The 20,600-nt window shown below is 42.1% G+C and overlaps 1 protein-coding gene across 1 annotated transcript in view; it reads left to right on the top strand.

The window, feature by feature from the left end:
• The window catches only part of TENM2 (teneurin transmembrane protein 2), an 874,568-nt gene that overhangs the window by 724,807 nt on the left and 129,161 nt on the right, over positions 1-20,600 (top strand). Inside the window, exons 11-12 of the mRNA XM_063292454.1 lie at positions 8,085-8,285; positions 9,118-9,303. Of these exons, the coding sequence (XP_063148524.1) occupies positions 8,085-8,285; positions 9,118-9,303 (387 nt within the window). The remainder of the gene's footprint in view (positions 1-8,084; positions 8,286-9,117; positions 9,304-20,600) is intronic.

Below are 20,600 nucleotides of genomic sequence, written 5' to 3'. Positions count from 1 at the left end.
AACATTGGCATTTATTGGATAGCCACTAATTGTAATAGGTAGAAAATTGTCATTTATTGGGATATAGCAGAACAAATACTCAGTGACTGTCTTTTGAGTTTCAGTGGCAGTCATTTCCTGCATATGACTCTTGCCTTGATCATCTGAGTTCAAAATAAGAAAGGCCAAGTCTATCTGTAAAATAAATAAAAACTTGAAAAAACAGATCTCTGACAGTCATCCATATTCTTTGACAACACTGGAGAGCCTCTTAATGTCTTTTTTGCAACCTTATCCAGGGTTCATAAGAGAACAAGAAGAATAAGAGGGCCAAGCTTTCTGTTTATGGCACTGATCTCATTTGGAAAGCTTTGGTGGTATTAAGATTAAAATTTTGTTTCAACTTGCCTAAGAGTAAATCTTCTGCTATCGAAAAAATATTTGTTCTATGGAGGAAAGTATCAGATCTTTAGAAGTATTATAGCAGAATGGCATGTTACTTAAATTGTAATAAAGGAATAGCACAAATACATGGCTGGAATTGTAATGGCAGTTATTATAATCAAATAGGAGGAAGACCAAAAAATTATAGATCAGCATCTCTTTCTAAGAGAAGCTCTTCCTCCCCCTCCCATCCTCTCTCCCTCTCCTTCTCCCTCTCTCTTCCAGTCACAAATCCACACATACATAGATTTTCCCAATTCCTGCACTTCTCGTCTGGAGAGGAATTAAATAGATAATATTTTAATAAATTTAAATCAACATAATCTGTTGAAGTATACTTCTGGGTTCCAAGGGGATTAACTGAAGAAATTGCAAAGCCATTAGCAATTATTTTTTATGGTTTCTGGAAGTCAGATGAAGGGAAGTAGGAGACAAAGGGAAGGTTCAAATTTACAAGAGCTATTTTTGTGATATTGGAGGAAAATGAGATAATTATTAGAAACCAAAAAGCAGGGATGATTAAATTTGTTGTGCTAAATATTTTTATCATAAAATACTTGAACTCACTGGGACAAAATCCACTTAACCTAATGTATTTCTTCCTTCAATCCAAGGGTGATGTCTAATGCCAATTAATGAATTATGGCCTCCACTTTTCTTCTTTTAACTAAATAGCAATACATAATTAAGTGGCATATAGTCATTATTTAGAGTCCTCTTCAGAAAGATTTGGATTAGAGTTTAACAGTATATTCTCTTAAACAATGTAGAATATAATATATAAATATTGTTACTGATATTGATTGGTTGTATATTACATAATGTAAGGTAGTTATTAGATTCATAGTCATTCTGAATGACACACACACACACACACACCTCAAGCTGTCCCTGGCAGAGCTTGGAGAGGCTTTAATTCACTCCTTATAATAATAAAATTGGGATCCCCTGATCATTTATTTGTTTATTTAATGTGTTTACCATGTGACTCCCAACAACTATGGGCAATTCACAACAGAGCAGAAGAACTATAAAACAATAAAACTGTGCAGCAATAAAAGAAGATAACCCAGAAAGCAAAGTTGGCAAAACCAAGCAACCACAAAACACCCACCCACCCCTCATTAGGGGATACACCCATCCTAGCCAAAGGCCTGGGAGAACAGCCACCTCTTCAAGGCCTTCAGAAATGCCAGAAGGGCAGGAGCTACCTGGTTCTTGGGGGAACATCATTCCAGAGACCAGGCATTGCAACAGAGAAGGCACACTTCAAGGTCCCAATAGATGGCACTAATAGAACGTTAATTGAACGTGCCAACCCTGTTGTATCAAAGTGGCTGGGTAGATACTAGGGAAAATAAGCTGTTCCTCAAGTAGCTGGCCCTATACCATATTGGGCTTTATAGATAACAACTAGTACCTTGAATCGCATCCAGAAGCAAACTGGCAACCAGAGCAGCTTGTAAAGCGGAAGTATTATGTGGGCATACTGAGGTGTGCCCATCACTGCCCATGCCACTGTGTTCTGGATCAGTTAAAGCTTCTGGGTGGCTTTCAAGGGCAGCCCCAAGAGTGTGTTGCAGTAGTCGAGACATGAGATTATCTGTGAAAATAATTAGATTATAAACTAATTATTTCAACTTGATTATCAAATTTATACTCCATCCTGTAAACAAGGGTATAAATGAATTTTGCCACAGAATTTGATGGGAGTTGATTGTAATTTTATTCTTGCTAATATTTGAGAAAAAAAGATAAACCCACTTACAAATGTGTGAAGATGGCTGGCTCATCTTTTTCTTTGATTGTACAGTAGAAAGGTCTCTTGCAATTACAGTAGTGTGGACACTTCTACTGATCATCTTTTGTAATACATCCTGAAATGGTCATTTGACTCTCCTCAGAGATAGCAATAGACTACTTTATCTGTGAGGAGTACCCTGGATACCAATTTTTTTTTCCAGTTTCTAATTTCTGATTACATAAGGAGGGTAGCAGTCAAAGGGGCAGTATTCAACAAAGAGGTACAGAGGAGAGAATCAGGCAAAAATAATTCTAACAAGCACACAGCAAGAATAATTTGTCAGCAAGGAGAATGTGAGCAAAGAAGTGATTCCTTCCTGTGAGTAAGGGAGGCAAGGCAGTCAAATAATGCTGATAGTTTGACAGTTATGTATTAAAAGCAACAACATGGAGCATTATTAGGATAGAAATTCTGTGATGCTCTACAAAATGAATAATTGAGTTACAATTATTTTGACCTTCCGGCGAAAGCCTCAAAGTAATTTCTCCTTGCTTTTTCCTCACATTTACTTGGTCTAGAGGAAAAAGGCATTAAGGAAGCAAGAGGACATTGCATTAAATCCCATTTTAAGAATAGAGTGGGGATGAGCAATCTGTGGTTCTCCAGATCATACTGAACTGGAACTCTCAGCAACCACAACCAGCATGGCCCGTGATGATGGATAGGTTAACAACATCTGGAAGACCCACACTTACATCTCTGGATTAGAATGTGCTAGTTTATTTTTAACCAGCAATCAGATTCATTAATTTATACATGCAAAAAACATAAACTGGCAATAAAAAATGAATCTGCATTGGTTCTAATTGAAATACTTGCTCTAGATGACATAATACAGATGTTATTGTAGTTTGGTTCTTTGTTTTGTTTTGTTTTGTTTTGATCAGTCAGACAAATGAACAGTTTTCCCACTGAAACGTCATCTATTTTTCATCCAATTATTTGGCACTAGAAATGAGTGTGCCAAACCCCCAAAGGCTACTTTTTAATTCTGAATACAGAGAATAGGCCAGTTAGTGAATACCCCATTTTTGAAGGGAATATTTAATCTGTTTTAAGTATTTATGAATTTAGCTCTAAAGAAAGAGAAAACTGTACTCCTTTGTCATTTAACATGCTAGGCATGCATTTTAAACCCTGTGTGTGTCTCCAGTTTTCTTCTCATTTGCTTCATGGAACCATTAAGCTGTTGTTTTATTCTGAGCGCTTTGAGATTTAGTGTGCATATATATCCAATTCAAAGCATTCAGAATAGGTCCTGTGAAAAAGGAATCATGGTTGCACTTCCCCAGCATCACTGCAGGGAAAACTTCAGACCATGATGTGTTTAGTATGAAGTTCTCAAGGGATTTTGTGCTTGTATTCAGTTTAATGCTGTAGAAGCCTTTCAGACATTCAAAGATAGGCATGGCCTCACAGCCTTCCTTGTTCATTTTGAATACCTGAAGATGCCTGTTATTTAATGTAAAACTGTGCTTGTGCAAAGGTAATACAATTTGCATAAGGAAGGAGACTGCCATGCTCAAAGGACTTAGTGTTAGGAAGAAGTAAATTTGAGTGAATCTTGAATGGAGGTACTGTATATCTAGCATTATAACCTCTTAGGCTGATGTTTAAATGAGTTTCTGTTTTTCCCATAACTAAATGTTAATCATAAAGATACCAACTGGCTGCATATTGATATTCAGTTTAATACTGAGTCTTCTACTTTGTGCATTTATGGAATTCATACATGGCACAATTCTTACTAAAAAGTATTTCAGAGCTTTAGATATGAACTCTCCTTTTTAGTTGTCTGATTTTCTTTCAGTTTACAGTGCATCTTGTGGATTTATTCATTACGCTAGGCTCTCTAGATGTGGTGAACTAATTCCTATAATTTCCAATTGGACATGCTGGCTGAGAATTATGGAAGCTGAAATCCAGCACAATAGGAAGTCACTGGATTGATGGGATTAATGAAGCTAAAATGGCTATATTAAAAATCTGTTCATCCAACATCACTAAATGGACCATTAAATATGTACCATTCAGTACCTGTGGAGTGGAAAGGTTACCCATTTACCCTCACCCACAACCTTCCTAGTATTAATCTTCAATTCTTATTCAAAAGCCTAACTCTTCTTTCACAGTGGTTTTCTGATGCCACCATTGTTCATCAACTGCAGGAAGGGTCTCCAAGTATAGAACTAAAAGAAGCTAAATGAAAGAGAGGTGTAGAGTGACTGCTTTGCACTGTTTTATGCCAGTTATGTTGAAGGAATGCTTCAAAGATGGAATTTATAGCAAAGGAAACTGTCCATTGGAAAACAGGAGAAGTAACGGGAAGAAGAAGAAAAGCAACTCCACTGTTTGTCAATTAGCTTCAGGGATAAAGAGCAGGCAGTAGTGATCCTGCCTAGAGAACTGTTCTTACCAGATGCTCTTTAGATGGTCTTGACTTGCTGAATTGTGTTAATATGCACTTTTTGTGCTCCTCCTTGGCCTTTGTAGGCCAAGCTTTATCTATCTCTCTATCTCTCTATCTCTCTATCTCCACCTACCTACCTACCTACCTACCAAATCTGTCACTACCCATCAGAGGGACTCTGGGTGGTTTACAACAAAATAATCACAAAAAACAATAAATATATAAAAATACACTATAGAAGGATTACACATCACTAATAAATATTAAAAAAAAATAATGATTCATGAACATAACACTCCAAGATTTTTTTAAGTAATACTCTGGTTGAATACGTGTTACAAGGAAGGTATTTACAAAGTTTATATAGTCAATATTCATAGTTCCAGAAATGTTAAAAATTCTCAGATATTGGATGTGTATTACTGAGACATGGCTGGGTCTGGAAGGATGGGTATGGCATCAGTTGAGATTCTGGGGCAGGGGTAGAGGTGTGGTGATTGTCATCCAGGAATCTTTATGACTTTCAAGGGCGCTGCACCAAAGGTCACCAGATGTGAAACCCTGTTCATTAAGTTGGGCTCTAGGGATCAGTTGGGATTGTTGCTTCTGTACCAGCCTCCCTGCTGCATAGCAACCTCCCTGCCTGAGCTCTTTGAATCCATTTTTGGATTGGCAGTGGAGTTCCCCAGACTTATGGTCCTGGGGCATTTGACTAGGAATGGGGTCCAAGGTGGCCCAGCAGTTCATGGCCACTATGATGGCCATGGGCCTATCCCAAATAATCCAGAGTCTGATATGGGACAGTGCTCACACTCCAGATCTGTCAGAGCAGTGGTTATGTAATCTGAAACTGGGGGAGCTCTTGGTGTCTCCCTTATCATGGTCAGATCATGCCCTGATTTCCATGGGATTCTGTAGCACCACTATCCACTGCAGGGAGTCTGGACCCATTAGATATGTCTGCCCCTGGTGACTGATGGACCTGGATGAGTTTCAGAGAGAGCTGGGGATTATTCCTGTTGGTCTGTTTCATGGTCCATCTGAAGCCTTGCTTGCCACTTGGAATAAAGGGGTGGCTGAGGCATTGTATCAGATCGAACACATGCAAATTCTCCCCTCTTGGGGATCCCACCATTCTCTGTGGTTTATGGAGAAATTGAGAAAGATGAAATGAGAGATGTCTAGAGCGCCACTGGCACTCAACCAAGAATGAACTCAGCTGGGGGTTAGAGCTGCTATTAACACCTACCTTGTTGCGGAAAGGCCAGCAAAGTGGCAGTACTTCTCTGTCCTTATTTCATCTGCAGATTGCCGCCCCACAGCTTTGTTTCAGGTGACATGAGCCCCCTTGGGTAAAGGGGGCCCACAGAATCTTTTGCAGGGGTGTGCAGAGTAATTTGCCCAGCATCTGTTCCACAAAATTGTTCGGATTTGCTTGCAGTTGGACACTGGCTTTGTTGCAGGTCCAGAGGAGATGCCTGGGGTAGCTTGCCCGGTTATCTGGGAGTAGTTTGAACCTGTTGGACCTGAGGAAGTGGACATGGTCCTCAGGGCTGTGAGCTCAGCCACCTGCTCTTTAGACCCACGTCCCTCCTGGCTTGTGAAGGTGGCCTGGGGGGTGTCATGTGAATGGGTTCTAGTGGTGGTTAATACTTCCTTTAGTGAGGGGGTTATACCTTTATCTCTTAAAGTGGCCTTGGTTTGCCCCTTTCTCAAGAAACCATTGCTGGACCGCACCATATTGGACAATTTTCATCCAGCATCTAAACTCCCCTGTTTGGGGAAGGTGGTTGAGCAGGTGGTTGTGCAACAGCTTCAGAGGGCTCGGATGAAGCAGATTATCTGGATCCTTTTCAGTCAGGATTCAGACCTAGGTATGGGATGGAAATGGAATTGGTTGTGCTTTTGGATGATCTCTGACATGGGCAGGATGGAGGTTGTGCATATATCCTTGCCCTACTTGACCTCTTGGTGGCTTTCAATACCATTGACCATGGTATCCTGGATCAGCTCAGATGACTGGGGGTGGGCAGCACAGTGTTATGCTGGTTTGCCTCCTTTTTTCAGGGTCAATTCCAGTCGGTGGTGATTGGGGAGGAGAGGTCCCACCCTCGGCCCCTACTATGTGGGGTGCCAGTCATGACTGGGAGGGCCTTTGCACAGCTGCCTGTTATGCGCCAGTTGTACCCTTTCCTGGATCAGGAGGCTCTGCTCACATTCACTCATGCCCTAGTCACCTCCAGATTGGACTATTGTAATGTGCTTTATATGGGGCTGCCCTTGAAGAGTATCCAGAAGCTTCAACTGGTGCAGAATGCAGTGGTGCAGGCAGTTATGTGTCCTCCCAGAAGAGCACATATTATACCTTTGCTCTGTGAGCTAAACTGGCTGCCAGTCTGCTTCTGGGTCCACTTCAAGGTGCTGGTTTTAACCTTTAAAGCCCTTCATGGCATGGGACCAGGTTATCTGAGGGACCACCTCTCCCCAGTCACATCAGCCCATCCCATTAGATCTGGCAGAGAAGGCATGTTGCAAGTACCATCTGCCAGGGACCTATATTTAGCGGGTCCCAGGAGGCAGGACTTTTCTGCTATGGCACCCACCCTATGGAAGATTCTTCCCCCCCAAAGTTGGGTTAGCTCCATCCCTGCTATCATTCCAGAAGTCTCTCAAGACCTGGTTATGTCACCAGGCCTGGGGGTCCCAGGGAACCCGAGACATTCTTAGGTGGCTCCATTGTGGTTGATCTTTATATTCTCTCTGTGTGGTTTGTATATTTTAATATTTATAGTATTTTTCATTTTTAATAATGACTTTTATATTTCTATAATGATTGTTTTTATATATTTATTGTTTATTGATTGTTGTATGCTGCCCAGAATTGTTTTTGCAACATGGGCAGCCATATAAATGTGATGATTAAACAAATAAACAAACTTAAGTTGACTAAGGAAAGACACTGAGGTCACAAAACTTCCTTGCCTCCTTTCATCAAAATAAAACCTTTGCTAACCAATATTCTGAAGCCTAAACACATAAAACACAAGGAATGGCATAGTAGCTAAATAATGTTGTTCTGTTTATGCTTGTGCCATTGTGAAATTTGCAGGATTATTGATTAATAAAAACTGTTTAAGGATTCCAGTGTTTGGAAACGTTTTGAAATATATATTGTCTTGTTTGGTCTCAAAACAGTCTTACTACTTTGTTTGAATAATCCCTTTTAAGGCTACTTCGTTCTCAAAATTTCTTCATAGCAAGCAGAATGACCTTTTTATGTTTTCAGACTCCCAGAAAATTCTAACAAACAACTGAGCAAGCTTGCTGCGGTTACTTCGGCAGCACGGAACCTGCTGAGCACAGATCCATCAACTGGTGTCAGTTCAGACTGTGTGTTCAGTGCACTGACCTTTTTCACTAAGTTTGTTTTGTTTTGTTTTGTTTCAGTTGATTGCTTGGATCCATCCTGTTCCAACCATGGTGTCTGTGTAAATGGAGAATGCCTCTGTAGCCCAGGTTGGGGAGGTTTAAATTGTGAACTTCCACGTGCCCAGTGTCCAGACCAGTGCAGTGGGCATGGCACATATCTCTCTGACACAGGCCTCTGTAACTGTGATCCCAACTGGATGGGTCCTGACTGCTCCGTTGGTAAGAAAAAACATTTAGTTAAATTGTTTATTCTAGGTATCCAATAGACTGGATGGTCTCTATTTACTCAATATAATTCAAATCAGCTAAATTCAACTCTTGTGCTAGGAGTTGGAATTTTAATGTAAATTCAGATACCCCAAAGCCTATATAAAGCTTACAATGTAGGAAAGATAAAAGTGTGCTCCTTTATTAGAATAATTTTGAGCATTTATTTAATGTAACAGTATAGTAAACTATCCTTTATTCTTCCCACCACTGCCTGAATTCTGAAGTGCTGTGTGATTGACAACTTAGGTAACATACATGCATGATTAATTGAATCAATATAAAAGAAAAATATCTTCCAGTATTTTGATTTTCACCCCTTGTATTTTTTGTAATCCTGTTTTATGGTGATGTTGAAGATCTTTGTTTCTGAAACTTTCAGTTCAGGATACATCCATCATAATGGTTATTCAAAATTGTACTTATCTTTGGAAATACTAAAGGTAATGGGACTATATGTACAGTATATCAGAATTTTTAATTTGTGGTAACTTTTTGTTGATTTCTCAACAAAATTAGGAGAGATAAGGAGAGATGACAATGGCTTAGATGGGAGGTAGTGACAGATTTAATATCTCAGTTCTAGAAACTTACTATCCAACATTGTTTGCTTATAGCAAGGAAAGCACATAACCACCCAGAGCTGTTGGGAGTCAGGCGGTATACAGATTAAATTCATAAAATAATAATCACTCATGTATTCAAAATGCTGTTGGTGCTCACGATAATACTGGGGCGTAAGCAACTCAATGTCCATCTCTCTCTTTCTCTTACTTTTTTCCAGAAGTATGTTCTGTAGACTGTGGCACTCATGGAGTATGCATTGGCGGAGCATGTCGCTGTGAAGAGGGCTGGACAGGGATAGCCTGTGACCAACGTGTTTGCCATCCCCGCTGCACAGAACATGGAACTTGTAAAGATGGAAAATGTGAATGCCGAGAGGGCTGGAATGGGGAGCACTGCACCATTGGTAGGCAAACGACAGCCACCGAAACAGGCACATATTGCTTTCTTTTCATAACTTGTAGAAACATAGTTACAATTGTGTATGGCAACAGGCTGTCCCTTTATGGACTCATCTGCTTCCAGTCATTAGTTCTGAATTTTAAAGCAGGGATTATGTTTTTAAAGCTGGTACCAGGTTAAAACTTGTAGTGATATAAATTATTCTTCTGAATATTCCATTTGGTGTAGAAGGGATATCCAATGGATGAGATTGTTCCAGTCAATTTAAGTAAGAGTTTATTTTAACCATTGCCCTCTCTTTCCCTTAGCTAGCCCGTTTTCTGATCTGATGCTACCTCCTCATTAAATATTTCATTGCGAGTGCATCACCACAATAGCCATCAAGAGCAGGGGTCAAGTTGAGAGGGAACTGCCCTCCTGTTGTTACAGAAATAGCTCCCTAGCATTTTCATGTGTTGTGCTGTGACAGTGGTGGTGGTGTTTGCCTATAGACTGACACAGCATGGGAGGGCCGAGGCAATGCTATAGCACAATGGTATACCCTTCTCTAACAGCAGGCTGCTCAGCACAGCTTTGGCATCATGCAGAGTGCCACAGCTAACACAACTGCATTGCTTTTGTTATATATCAGCCTAGAAAGTAATAACAAATATATATTGTTTCAGATGTGTTGGACTATTCTGAATTTTAAACACAAGTTATTAAATGTCTCGCTTCAATATGCAGATTGCTCATGGAGAACCCAGATAACAGCTGATAAAAGTTTAAGACTATTATGTATAGACTTAATACAAGACTACTTCTTCCTGAGTGGATTTTTATTCATTAACATGGAAGGAAAAAGCCCTTTGTGTGCAATTTGAGGTTAGCATAAATATCCCCCCCCCGTTTTTTTTTTGTTTCCCAGCCATTTCTTTGCTGTTATGTAGGCCTACCTGATCTAGATTGCAAGAATCTGGCTGACAAGTAGATGCTAGCAAAGAATTAAATTTCTCAGCATATATTTGCTACAGCTAGTGGTCATCTGGATTGGGGCAACACAGGTGGGCTAGCCTTATCAAATATATTTTTAAAAAAATGGTACAGCTTTAAAAAGTTAAAAGAAGAATTTAAATTATAATGGCAACTGGAGACTCTAAAAGGACCACCTGGTTACCAATTAATTGTTTTTATTTTGAGACAAAACGTGTTTGTCAGACTTGTGTTTTTATTATTATTTAGGTGTCTCGGTCTCTTTGGGTAACTGAACCTTTTGGGAAAGACGCTTAAATTGGAATACATGTCTGTCTTAAACATATTTCAAGGCAATGCTGAGTTTTATAGTATGCCGTTTACCTGCTATTGAAACCAGTTTTCTTAATTGATGCAGGCTGGTTTCTTTAGCTGTACCTCTGCACCAGCAAGGTCTCTTTTTAATCCATGGGGTTCAGATTCCAGGACTACTTTAGGTTTATTTGAGCTTTGCATCTAATCAGTCATTGTTCCTAAAAGGTTTATCTTGTTCTGCTAACTTTGTGATAATGTCTGTGTTTTTAGAAGTGTTTTTCTGTATTTGTCTGTGACTTAATGTATTTAGGCAACAATCCTGTACATGCTTACCTGGGAATAAGCCCCACTGAACTTAATGGGATTTCTTTCTTTGTAACCATGTATATGACTGCACTGTTAATTTGACATTACTGGGCACCCAAAAAATGGATATGTTTTGATCTGATTACTCAAATGACATTAGGTGACTTTTAGCCCAAATATGAAAATGTTTTACCTTACTTACTTTTGACAGGTGAGTAAAACATGAGGCACTTTTGAGGTATTAAGAATCTGCATTAGTGTCTCAGGGATCTCTGTTGAGTCCGATGTTTTTTAACTTGTTCATAAATTATCTTGACATATAGATAAACAGTGTACTGGCCAGGTTTATGGATGATATTAAACTGTTCAGGATGCTTAAAACAAAAATTGATTGTGAAGGGCTCCAGAAAGATCTCTTTAGCTGAGTGGATGGTCAACTAAATGACAAATGTCATTCCATTTAGTAAGTGTAAAGTGATACACATTGAGGCAAAAAGCCCTATTTTCATATATACAGTGATGAGCCTTTTTATAGCTAACTAGCAAAAAGATACTGAGTCATGGTGAATAGCTCAATTAAATTATCTACCCAATGTGCAACAGCTGATAAAAAAGCATATTCCATGCTCAGATCATTAGGAATCTATAGAATATGAAGCACTATGTTTAATCCTGGACACTCCCCAGTGGGAGAAACAGGAAGAGGCAGTTTACAGCTCTTTTCTTCTCCTAGTGGGCACGCCAAAAGCCTGAGAATACGGATCTTCCAGGAGAAGACAGATCTGCAGGGGAGAGGAGATCATTTAAAGTTGCCTTGTGCTGATGGAATTTTACAAACTGTGCTAGGGTTCAACTTAGCATCAGTGAAAGCCAATAGTAATAAATATGCAGTGTAGAAAGAACATCTAGGAAGAAATCAATACCTAAATTCAATGTTTTGAAACAGCGCCTAGTCAAAGATACAGAAAATTTGATTGATACTGTCATACTTGTTTCCAGCTAAAAGGACGTTAAAATTATGCTTTTATATCTTTGGCCATCTCCTCAGTAGTTGACCACGCTATGACTATTCACCATTAAACTTCTTGACTATTACGCAGAATGCCATAACCTGTTATAGTAGATAATGTTTTGAATAGATTATAATAAAACACATTACTTGTAGATATCCTAAAATTATGCTGGATTTCCTTTGCAGGGAGGGCATTTATACTTCATCAACACTATTGTTTGCATTTTTTTTCTATATTCTATATCTACGCCTGTGCCCAGTAGACCAGCGGGTTTGCTTGCAGCACTGCTGGATGGTTTTGTCCTATTAGATTGCTCTTTGTATCAAAGACTTTTTTTTTTCTAACTGCTTTCCTTAAAGTAATGGCAATAATAGCAATAAAAGCAGAAACAATTTCCAGAAGAGATGGAATAGTATTTGAAGATAAAAAAACGGAAAAGCTCTGTCTCTGACAAAGGCAGCAATTCGGCAAAAATGGCTGGGTGGGAATGAGAGAGCATCAGAAATCTTCAGTTCAGTATTCCTAAACTTTTCTATCCCATCTAGAAGAAAGTGAGAAAATCAACATGGTTAGGTAAAAATAGAAATGTGACTTCTACTAAAAACAATAGAAACCAAGGTGTTTTTTTTAAATGTATTTATTAGATTTATAGGGCTGCCTAATCATCATGCAAATATGCTTGATGTGGGTAATGCTGTAGCTTCCTTTGTGTTGGAAAACAGATCAGATGTGGAGTGTATCTGTGCTGAAACACAATTATTCTGAGTGGAAGGCTGGCCCTAATGTTAATCAGAGTGCGATGGCTACTCCAGACAACAGATGCTAAGAGACAGAGATAGCAAGGCAATGTCATGCACCATTGTTTGTGCCATGTGGTCTACTTTGTATTCTCCAGATGTAGTAGACAATACTGTCATAATGCAAGCTCTAAAGTAAGTCAACTGCTATAGCTTTGCTAGAGGAAACTGAATACGGAGGCACCATTTGCCTTTGTCTTAATCGATAAAGTGTCTTTGGCTGGTGTCTCTACACATAGGCCTAGGATGGAGAAAAGCCATTGCAGATTTGGGCCCACAGCCACCAAGGCTTTCATGTAACCTGAAAATGCATTTAATTTCATATATAGAGGCTAGAAAAGTTTGTTTCCTTTCCACTGTGATTGATTCATGGAAGTGCCAAATATCAATTTCTGTGAAATAATTATACTTCAGCTAGAACAAACCAGCTGTCCACAAAGCTTCATACAGCCTATTGGGATCAGGATCAGTTCCAGGATATAATGCTAGTGTTAGAATTAGGTTTCTAAGGCAACCCAAAATAGCCCATTAGGGTTTTCTGCATCTTCAGATGGAGAAGCATCAGTTGCCCATGTGCATGCTCAGAAGCAATATGGTATATTGACATCTCTGAGTCTTTGAATTGATTCTGTGAACTCAATTCTCTGTAGTATAAGACCTTTGCACGTGTCCACTATCTGAATCCTCACTGTCTCTGTGAAGGAGTGATACTGACTAATGCAGTGTAGTTAGATAGCCATGAAGATAAAGAGAACAGAGGTATTTTGTTTACCTTTAATTAGGTCTAGCAGTATCAACAGCTAACTGTCCTTGGGCAGGGACAGTCCAGCTGCCATTCTCATTGCTTTAATAAACTCCTAGTTGGAGAGTTTACTAAAGTTGAATTCCTGTACTTTGTGGTACGTGGACTGCGCAAGTTTGTATTATTCTGTCATATCTTGGTTTTATGATATTTGTTTAAGATGAAGGGCAGTTAAAAATGCTTTATGTAAATCAACATTTCTTCTGGGTTGGAGCTCAAAACACATACACACACAGAGTTGGAAGAGGACAAGTGGAATAGTAAAAGGTCAAGTCAGCAGGAATTTAAAATAAAAGATGCAGATAATTAAAATTACCAACAGATACAGACCATTTGCAAAATAATGGTTGTGGTATTCTTTCCCCAGCAAACTAATATATGTAGCATAATAAAAGGACTCAGCCTAATCTATGCTGAAAATTGAGCAACTGGTATGAAACCAGATATTGCAGGTGACGTGTTAGGTCTTGCACCAATGTTCCTTAGAGAATAAGTCAGACTTGGCAATTGGCTCTACCACAGTTCCTGTGTTGGTGTCTCTAGATTATTTTGTCATTATGTTAATATTATATTCAGCCTCAGCATTTTTTGAACAATCTTCAGTAGAACCTATTTCACATTCTAAATGCAAACCTATTTTCCATGTTTAATATTTTCTTAAAATATTTCCCATTATTGTGATCTAAAATTTTAGAAGAATGGGAATGATTGCTGCATCAATTAGTACTTAAGCCATCTTAAAGACATATATAAGAAATTTTATTTATTTATTTATTATTCACATTTCTATCACCGCCCATCTCCCCCCAAAAGGGGGACTCTGGGCGGTTTACAATAAAATTAACCTTCAAACCTCAACATCATAAAATCACCAAGTCAACACCTACAATACTAAAATAATAAATAAATATAAATATGGAATCCAAGTGGGAAATTTCCATTCGGTAGGGAGAACTCTACATCACCAGCCAGCCCGAGGAAGAGCTATTGCCCTTCCCATCCCAAGCGAGGAGGCAGAACCAGGTCTTCACACCCTTCCAGAAGGTCAGGAGTGAAGGGGCCTGCCTCACCTCAGGGGGCAGAATGTTCCGAAGGGTTGGCGCCACTGCAGAGAAGGCCCGCCTCCTGGACTCCGCCAGATGAAATTCTCTTACAGACGGGGTCCGCAACATGCCCTCTCTGCATGATTGGGTGGGGTGGGTTGATGTTATGGGGATGAGATGGTCCCTCAGGTAACCTGGCCCCATGCCATCTAAGGCTTTAAAGGTGATAACCAACACCTTGAATTGGACCCGGAAGCAAACTGGAACCCAATGCAGCTCACGCAGTAAAGGTGTTACATGTGCTGATCTTGGAGCACTCATCACTGTTTGTGCGGCTGCATTTTGGACCAACTGAAGCTTCCGGATACTCTTCAAGGGTAGCCCCATGTAGAGCGCATTGCAGTAGTCTATATGAGAGATGACCAGGGCATGAGTGACTGTCCGGAGGGCATCTTGATCCAGGAAAGTGTGTAACTGGCACACAACCCGAAGTTGCGCAAAGGCCCTCCTGGCCATGACTGCCACCTGCTCTTTGAGTCATGAGTCCAGGAAGACCCCCAAGTTACACACAGGTTCTGAATGGGGCAGTGCAACCCCATCCAAAACTAAAGATGACAAAGTCCCAGATACGGAAGAGCCCTTAACCCACAGCCACTCCGTCTTACCAGAGTTCAGCTGAAGCCTGTTGTTCCCCATCCAGACCCCCACAGACCCCAGGCACTGAGAGAGGGCAGTTGCTTCAGTGTGAATAGAAATTGCTTCAGTGTGAATAGTTTCATAATTGAATCTTTGCAAACCTGATTCTTTATAGAGTAACTTAAATCTTTAAACCTTGCTGATCTACAGAATGAAGCATCCTTCATTTTCTCCAACTTCTGCCTGCTCTGGGGGGAAAATCTTTTTATCGGCTTGTATGATAAACATAATTAATGATATGCAGGCTTTACAAAGAATCAAAAAGAACGCTGTTCAAGGAGCAGGTATAACACATTTGTAATGATTGCCTAAACCCAAATACTCAGTCTCACAAGCTCGGGCTTAAAGATAACTGATTTATTAAAGGAATAGTATGCAAATACAAAGAAAGCTGAGAATGAGCAAAAGCGCGCCAAATACAAACTTAAAAGCCTTGCTTGTAAGCAGGTCCCGCCCCGTCGCCCGTCAGGACGCTCCCCCTCCCAGGTGCTGGAAGCCGTCAGACGCGCCTGGGAAAGTAACCTTGAACAGGAGCGCAAACCCAAACATGCATTCCAAGCCCTCAAAACAATGGAGGGCGAAAGAATGGAAAAACCCCGGGTGAAGGAACACGGAACAGAGAATGACATGTGAAACGTTACAATGTTAACCAGACATTAGAATGAGAACATGACATATTGCCCCCCCAAAAGAAACTAGGGAGCCGGCTTGTCAGGATAGGCAGAGTGAAATTGGTCTACCAGACGAGGAGAATGCACGTCTGGAGCAGCAACCCATTCGGGATGAGGGAAATGTTTCCAGCGGACGAGGTATTGTAAAGCGGAGCGCTGGCGTCTGGAGTCGAGGATAGATGTCACTTCGAAGTGTTGCTGGTTGTCAATCATGAGGGGAGGTGGAGGAGTGGGTTGTGGATGCCAACGGTCCGACGACAGGCAGGGCTTGAGTAAGCTACAATGGAAAACAGGATGTAAACGCTTAAGGTTGTGAGGCAAATCAAGTTTAAACGTAACAGGGTTGAGCTGAGCAACAATTGGAAAAGGACCGACAAATTTAGGACCAAGTTTCTTAGAGGGTTGTGGGGACTTGATAAACTTAGTTGATAAGTAGACTTTATCCCCGACCGCAAAGGATGGTTCTGGGGAACGCTTTGCATCGGCATGGCGTTTATAGGTAGCCTGGGCATGGCGGAGAGCGAGTAGAATATTAGACCATGAGTCTTTGAGAGAGTCTGCCCAGTCAGTGAGGGTGGCTGGTAGCGGTTGAGGATGAGGAAGTTCAGGAATCGGAACAAAGTCACGTCCAAAAACTGTTTTAAAGGGAACTTGACCAGTGGTTTGATGAATGGCATTGTTGTAAGCGACCTCAGCAAATGGGAGTAGATCGACCCAGTTGTCTTGCTGGTAGTTAACAAAAGCTCTGAGGTATTGTTCCAATGTAGAATTAACCGCCTCTGTAGATCCGTCCGTTTCCGGATGCCAGGCGGTAGAAAGTGACTGTTTGGTACCCAAAAGTTTCAAAAATGCCCGCCAAAATTGTGACGTAAATTGTGTGCCTCTGTCACTCACCAAACGGGCGGGGATACCGTGGAGGCGGTACACGTGGATGAGGAAGAGGCGTGCCAGTTGTTGTGCGGTGGGGATAGAAGCGCATGGGATAAAGTGAGCTTGTTTGGAGAAAAAGTCTTTGACGACCCAAATGACTGTTTTGCGTTGACTAGGGGGTAGATCAACGATAAAGTCCATGGAGATATCCTGCCAAGGGACAGATGGAGTGGCAACGGGTTGAAGGAGACCTTGGGGCTTGCCTGGTTTGCGCTTTATTGCCGCACATACAGGGCACGCAGTGACATACTCTTTCAAGTCTTTGAGTAAAGTTGGCCACCAGAATTGGCGGCGAACGAGGTGCAACGTTTTTAAGTAGCCAAAATGTCCAGCTAGCTTGTCATCGTGGCAGCGCTGGAGTATGGTTTTTCGCATTGCTTCGGGTACATAGAGACGATCGTTGCGCCAGGCAAGATCATCGGTGAAAGTTAAAATGTGTCTATTGGTTTGTAACCAAGTATCTGTTTTAAGGTGGGAGAGCAACTGTTGTTGCAAATCGGAGGGAATTGACAAGGGCGGCGGGCGGCTGGAAGGCAGAGCGGCTGGAGGCGGAGTTGATTGCGCTCGGGTCTGGCTGCGAGTCACTGCTGCCAAACTTAATTGTTTGTCGGTCCAGACGGTGCCTTGGACCGTTGGCCCTGGGCCAGCATCTTGGGATCTGCGCGAGAGTGCATCAGCTAAAAAATTTTTCTTGCCTGGTATAAATTTAAGAGTGAAGTCAAAGCGGCTGAAAAACTCCGCCCAGCGCAGCTGTTTGGGACTGAGTTTCCGACTGGTGCTTAAAGCTTCCAGGTTTTTATGGTCAGTCCAGACTTCAAAAGGGTTTGAAGTGCCTTCCAATAGGTGTCGCCATGTCTCTAAAGCTATTTTTACAGCAAAAGCCTCTTTTTCCCAAACATGCCATCTTCTCTCTGTTTCCGTGAATTTGCGAGAGAGGTAGGCACAGGGTTTTAAAGCGCCAGATTGGTCAGATTGTAATAGAATTGCTCCTATGGAAAAATCAGAAGCATCGACTTGTACAACGAAGGGTTTAGAGGGGTTTGGATGCTGTAAAATTGGTTCTGTGGTAAAGATTTGTTTGAGCGCTTCGAACGCTTGCTGACAGGCTGGAGTCCATTTAAGGAGCGCCTGGGTTCTTTGAACGTCGCGTATCCCCCTGTCCTTTAGTTTTTAATAGTTCAGTAAGGGGGAGGGCGATTTCCGCAAAATTTTGGGCGAATGCCCGATAGAAATTAGAGAATCCAAGGAAACTCTGTAATTGTCTCCTGGTACGGGGAGGTTCCCATGCCACGATGGCTTCTACTTTTGCAGGGTCCATTTCAATGCCCTGAGCTGAAATCCGGTACCCTAGGTAATCAATTTGCGACTGATGAAAGGCACATTTTGACAGTTTTGCGTACAACTCTGCTTTTTTCAATTTAGCCAGTACCTGACGCACCAAGTGGATATGTTCTGACATGGTTTCAGTATAAATCAATACATCATCCAAGTATACCAGTACCCCCTTAAATAGGTGGTCATGCAAGACCTCATTGATCAGTTGCATAAAAACTCCAGGTGCCCCAGATAAACCGAATGGTAGGACTTTATATTGGAAAGCCCCAAGAGGACAGTTGAACGCTGTTTTCCACTCATCCCCTTCCCTTATGCGAATGCGAAAGTAGGCTTCTCTCAAATCCAGTTTTGAAAAAATTTTGCCTCTGGCCAGATGTGATAACATATCTTTGATCAGGGGCAAAGGATATTTATTTAATATTGAGACCGCATTGAGCCCGCGAAAATCGGTACAAAGCCTTAATGACCCATCCTTTTTTGGCCTGAATAGGACAGGAGCTCCTACCGGGGAATTTGCCGGCTCAATGAAACCCCTAGCCAGATTTTTGTCAATGAACTCCCTTAGCGTGGTAAGCTCTTTGGGAGACATGGGGTATATTTTTGGGTGAGGTAATTTTACATTTGGTAAAAACTCAATGGCACAGTCCGTTTTTCGGTGGGGTGGCAAGCGATCCGCTTCCTTTTCCCCAAATACTTCAGCAAAATCTTGGTACTGATTGGGTAGTCCCTCAAGAGGTTGAAGCGTTTGCACAGTGGTATACGCTACCCCTCCACCCTCCATGTCCTCCAGTAGGTCCTTTTCGGGTACTTTGTAAAATCCATCTGCAAACGTCACAGTTCTATGCAGCCAGTTGATAAAAGGGTTTTGTTGCACAAACCAAGGCATCCCCAAGATTACCAGAGGACCCCCCACTGGAGCTACCACAAATGGCAGCTTTTCCTGATGGGAGCCCATCTGCAAGGCGACCAGTCCCGTGGAAAGATTGACTGCTTTCCCTCCCGCCATAGTTCCATCCAATTGGGTGAAAATCATGGGTCTTGGCAACGGGAACGTGGGCAGTTCCAGAGCCGCTACGACATCAGGGTGCATCAGGGAACGGGAGCAACCCGAGTCTAGCATGGCCCACACTTCCACCGTTTTGGTTTTTGAGCTCAGTTTAACTTTAACAGTCAGTGTGGGGAAGTTTCCACTCACCGAATCATGGTTACGCCCGGTTTCTTCCACCTGCCCTAGGGCGCCCTTCAGGGCAGGTGGTAGGCTTTTCCCGCCGGCTGCTCGAATTGCAACTCTTCCTCCTCTTCTCCGAAGGGAAGGTCTGGGGGGTCCAGTTCCGCGAGGGCTGCCTTCAGTTTTCGCGGTGGAGCAGGAGCAGGTGTCTTTACCGTGGGTTTCGTCTGTCGTTCCTCTGGACGGCGTCTTGGGCACGACGTGGCTCGATGTCCTTCTTTCCCACATCTGAGGCACTGACCCTTGGAGAACCGTTGCTCCCTCTCTTCTTCCCAGGTTTTTGGTTTGGGGCGGCTGGCAAATCCAGATGTGCGCGCTCCTCTAGCGAGACGTGTTTGTCTAAGCTCTTTGGTATGGGCATAGGTTCGTAGGGCATTTTCTGCGCTGCCCGCCAACTGAATCCACCCATATAGCGTTTTAGGATCATCTCTGCCCAGAGCCCATCGAAGGATTTCGGGTTCAAGCCCCTGCTTGAACAATTCGATGATTGTTGGCTCAGACCAGTCTTCCACTTTTCCTGCCAAAGCTTTAAACTCCAACGCATATTTGGCAACTGAGAGGGACCCTTGGTAGAGTTTCCGCAGGTCATTTTTTGCCGTTTCTTGAGCTAGGGGGTCTTCGAAATGCTCTTTAAGTGCCCACAAAAATTCATCAAAGTCCTCTAACTCAGTTGCCTCAGCTTGGCATAGTTGCACATACCAATCCGCTGCCTTTCCTCTCAGCTTGTTGGCAATGAAATTGACCTTGCCATGTTCAGACCGAAAATTTCGACCCCAATCTTCTATATAGTGCTTGGCATTAGTAATAAAGAAGGAGAGCGTTGTGGGATCCCCATCGAACTTCACTCCAAAGGGTGGGAAGGTTCTTGCCGGCTCAGCTGGCTGTGGCGGTGCCGCGAATGTCAGCGTGCGCCGAGCCCCCATGGGTGGTCGATCCCTAGGAGGTCTTGCCTCTCGCTCCCCCCCTTGATGGGCTGATCGAGACTTGCTTCTCCCCCGGGTCGACATGGTACTATGCCTGGGGTACTGTGACGGCTCTTCCTCCCAATCCTCCAGGATGGGCTCTGCCTCTCTGGGTAGATCCTCTTTGGGTAGATCCTTAAGGATCGTCACTATTAACTCCATTTTATCCTCTAATGCCCTCATTCGGGCCGGAGTGACTGGCTCCTCCGAGGGTTGGTTGGTTACCACCACCCTCGGTGACAAGGGGACTTC

This window comes from Candoia aspera, chromosome 2 (genome assembly GCF_035149785.1).
Source record: "Candoia aspera isolate rCanAsp1 chromosome 2, rCanAsp1.hap2, whole genome shotgun sequence".
Classification (NCBI taxonomy): Eukaryota; Metazoa; Chordata; class Lepidosauria; order Squamata; family Boidae; genus Candoia; species Candoia aspera.
The sequence above is the reverse complement of the archived record's forward strand: the minus strand, read 5'-3'. Positions and strand labels throughout refer to the sequence as shown.